This window comes from Olea europaea, chromosome 14 (genome assembly GCF_002742605.1).
Source record: "Olea europaea var. sylvestris chromosome 14, O_europaea_v1, whole genome shotgun sequence".
NCBI lineage: Eukaryota > Viridiplantae > Streptophyta > Magnoliopsida > Lamiales > Oleaceae > Olea > Olea europaea.
The window spans coordinates 16,820,568-16,824,575 of record NC_036250.1 but is presented as its reverse complement, the minus strand read 5'-3'; the positions used below and the strand labels follow the sequence as shown (position 1 = coordinate 16,824,575).

The window sequence follows — 4,008 nt, the reverse complement described above, 5'->3', positions numbered from 1 at the left end:
AAACGGAACATCTCGACTTTTCATCCAACGGCAGCATTTACTAGCCGTTGTTTTTAAAATTATACGAGAGAAATCGGACATATCCCCTGTTTACGTTTTCGGCAAGCAATTTTCCCCTACATTGATTCTTCTGATTCAATTGGCCAGAAGAATTTCAATCCCAAGAAAATATAAAAATTACATTGAGAGAGAGGAAGAGTAAGAGGAAGAGAGACAGAGATTTTCAATACTCTAATTCTATCGTTGAATTTAGAGTATAGAACTTTCTGGGTTTTTCTTGACTTTGAAGGTGGTTTGTTTCTTCTTTTTCTTTTTCCATTTTACAATCTGTTTTGTTTCTTGGGTCTTAAATTTAATCTAGATTGATTGCTCGATTTTAATTTTGTCTCTTTTTGCCGGGGATCTTTAATTTTTCTTACGATTAGTTTATTGATCTTTTCAATTTCTGTTAGGTGATTTGCAAGATAATCAAGATGCGTAGATCAGATGAGAACTTTCCGGCCATGATCAGGCCTTCAAACATTCAAGGTACTTCTGAATGTTTAAAAAGTTTGAATTTGAAAAAAAAAATGGCACCTAATTGATTCTTATTCAGTTTCTCAATCTCCTGTCAATTAGTTTTTCTTTTTTAAATAAAATTCTAATCATGGAACGAAGGAAATTATAATTCTGTTGATGATCAGTAGGTGGGTTGAGGACTACAGGAACTGGGCAAACTAGGAGGGCACTGGGTACGATAAATAGGAACATAATTGCACCTCCCCCTTACGCATGTGCAGTCCATAAGAGAGGTGTTTTAGCAAAGTACGAATTTCGTAAACCCTTTTTTGATGTTTTTTCTTTACATTAATGTTTTAGAAATTTTTAATTCATAGCAATATATATTTTCAGGAAAAATGCTGATGGAAATAAGAAACCTGCAATTCCCATTCATCGACCTGTCACTAGGTTGGCTAAAATGATCCTTCTCGAATTCGTGTTTTTGACAGTAATCCCTTTTTTTTTCTAGGGAAAAATGATATATTTAATCATAAAAGAAAATAGTTTATTATAATCTGCATAATATAGAAGCGTTGAATTTGAGATGAACTTCATAATTGATGAATAGATTTCACATTCTTTATGTCATTTTATTTTTCGAGGGGTAAAATAAAAGATTATGTGTGTTTTATGAAATGTAAATTTGTTTTGTAAATAAACAAAAGATAAGCAATTTTTATTGTTGTTTTGTTTATCATAGGTAATAGGAAAAGATATATATGTGTTGCGAAATATAAGTTTACTTTGTAAAGAAAAAAGTAATACGATTTCTGGCAGGATATGTATTTACTAGTAAAAAAAAAAAAAAAATTTAGTATGCTCTGTAGAATATAGAATGGTTGAATTTGAGTAGAATTGGAGAATAGGTTTTTTGGACCTTTTAATTTACTTATTGCTAACTGTGGGTACATGTTCAGGAAATTTGCTGCAGAAATGGTTGGCAATCAGCAGCAGCAATCTACTGAGGTCTCACTTTTAGGATCATTTTATTTATTATTCAAATCCCTTTATTGTTCTTATGATATCTCCAACTGTGCCATCGTAGGAAGTCAAGCCATCAGTCCAACCAGTTTCCAGTGCATGGCAATCTGAAGATTGCCTTGTTATTGATGCAGAGGAGGATTGCCTTGTTATTGATGCAGAGGAGGATTACAAGGCATCCGCTAACTTTGATATGCCGATGTTTGTTCAACACACAGAAGCTATGCTGCAAGAAATCGATAGGATGGTATATTATTTTCTGCTTGATGTGGTAACCAATACTAGCATCATCGTTGATCTTGCAAAATATGATGTAGGATGCAGAAGTTGAAATGGAAGACATCGATGATGTGGAGGAGCCAGTTGTGGACATTGACACTGATGATAAGAAGAACCCACTTGCAGCAGTCGAGTATATTGATGATATGTACTCTTACTATAAGAAGACAGAGGTGAAATTTTTTCTGTTATCCTTAATTTCTTCGGACCCCTTTTGTTTGCAAATTATTTGTGATTGTTGATATGTTGAATGGAAGACTTCTTAATTCATTATTTTATATTAATAATGATGCTTAATTTAACCTGTAACTATGCTGAGTTATTTTGCAATATGTGCTTTGTTTCACTTGATATTGTTGTTGTAATTATTTTATAAGGATATTCTAACAGTAAACAGTTCTTTGTCATAGAGAAGTTCCAAAATTGAGTAATAAGGTAACTTGCATTGAGTTTATATACTAAAATCTTTGTTTCTTCTTGTGATTTCTACTCGGTAATGATTATTTCGCAGAGTTTAAGCTGCGTCCCACCAAACTATATGGCCCAGCAATTCGATATTAATGAAAAGATGAGAGGTATTCTCATTGATTGGCTGATTGAGGTAAATGAAGTGATGCACCATTTTGTACTTCAAGAAATCGAAATAAGCAGTTGAACCTTATTTTTAGTATGATATGTATAGGTGCATTACAAGTTCGAGCTGATGGACGAGACCTTATATTTAATTGTCAATCTCATCGATAGATTTTTAGCAGTCCATCCAGTTGTGAGAAAGAAACTCCAGCTTGTTGGGGTGACAGCTATGCTTCTTGCTTGCAAGTATGAAGAGGTTTCTGTTCCAGTTGTGGAAGATTTCATATTGATTTCTGACAAAGCTTACTCTAGAAAGGAAGTTCTTGATATGGTGTGTTATTTGTTAAATCCAGGTTGCGATAATATCATATTTTTACCAGTGTGTAACACTTTCCTTGTGGTTTCGGCAGGAGAAATTAATGATCAATACCCTTCAGTTCAATCTTTCAGTGCCAACTCCTTATGTGTTTATGATACGATTTCTCAAAGCTGCTCAATCTTTTAAAAAGGTAAGTTTGTAGTTTAAAAGTCTTAGTCTATTATACTCTCTGGTAATAACAAGCTGTGACATTTTCACTTTGAACTTTGAACTAGTTGGAACTGCTTGCCTTCTTTTTGATCGAATTGTGCCTGGTTGAGTACGAGATGCTTAGGTTCCCACCCTCTTTACTAGCAGCTGCTGCTATCTTTACTGCTCAATGTACCCTCGGAGGGTCGACGCAGTGGAATAAGACTTGCCAGAAGCATACAAAATACATTGAAGACGAGCTTCTGTGAGTAGTTTCTCCTATTTCAAGTAAAACTTAAATGAAACGTTAATGATCGAGTGAAAATCAACAAAATGATAATGTTTTGCAGGGATTGTGCCAAACTTATGGTATCCTTTCACCAGAAGGCAGGCACTGGGAAGCTTAGTGGCGTGCACAAGAAATATAGTACATACAAATACGGGTATGCAGCTGAAACAGAACCTGCTGTTTTTCTGTTAAAATGTTAGAAGGATTTTATGGGTTGATAATGTTGAAGTTACTTGCTTCGATGCAACAGAGAAATTTGGGTTGTTGGGGTTGGGGTGCAACAGAGAAATCAATGGTTTTTCTTATATCTTTTGTGATTTGTTCTTATTTGTGGTTCATGAAAGTACAGGCTTGAGTTTATTTCGTTGAAACCATTTCTGGTTTATCTGATATTCCGATCAATTCATTTGTCTGATTATTTATAAAACTTGGGACAATCAACTTTGAACCTGAACAGTATAGCTAAATTTCAAGTTTCTGAACAAAATCAAAATTTAAATTCAAATTGTCTTGCAGTATATATAGAAATCTGAACTTGAATCCATACGATATATTTTTGTTAAATCGGTCTCTTATTTTAGACGTTCTTTGGGCAAACATGAAGTTCATTAAACAAACTTTAATCCGAGTCGATGTTCAAACATATCGAGTGTCCAAAATCCCTTTTGATCATTTTCAATAATTCCTTATGTTCAGTGGATTGCCAAATCAAGTATTGACTGAAAATTAATTTTTTTTCAATTTTTTTTTTAAATTTTAAATATGTCAAAGCAAATGTAGATAAAATTCCAATTTCGATTTCTGTGTTTACCAATTTAAAACATGGTCAACTTTTTTC

At 33.5% G+C, this 4,008-nt stretch overlaps 1 protein-coding gene across 2 annotated transcripts; it reads left to right on the top strand.

The window, feature by feature from the left end:
* On the top strand, window positions 1-3,624 carry LOC111409342 (cyclin-B2-3-like). Of its 2 annotated transcripts, none has more exons than XM_023039392.1 (12): window positions 1-289; window positions 453-528; window positions 684-804; window positions 892-948; window positions 1,458-1,506; window positions 1,586-1,768; window positions 1,839-1,973; window positions 2,312-2,401; window positions 2,483-2,704; window positions 2,784-2,882; window positions 2,968-3,146; window positions 3,232-3,624. In XM_023039392.1, the coding sequence occupies exons 2-12, from the start codon at window positions 474-476 to the stop codon at window positions 3,368-3,370; spliced, it is 1,329 nt and encodes a 442-aa protein (XP_022895160.1). In that variant the 5' UTR covers window positions 1-289; window positions 453-473; the 3' UTR covers window positions 3,371-3,624. The 2 variants fall into 2 exon arrangements, with proteins under 2 accessions (XP_022895160.1, XP_022895161.1); XM_023039393.1 differs by having other exon boundaries at window positions 2-289; window positions 687-804.
* The last annotated feature ends 384 nt before the right edge of the window (window positions 3,625-4,008 follow it).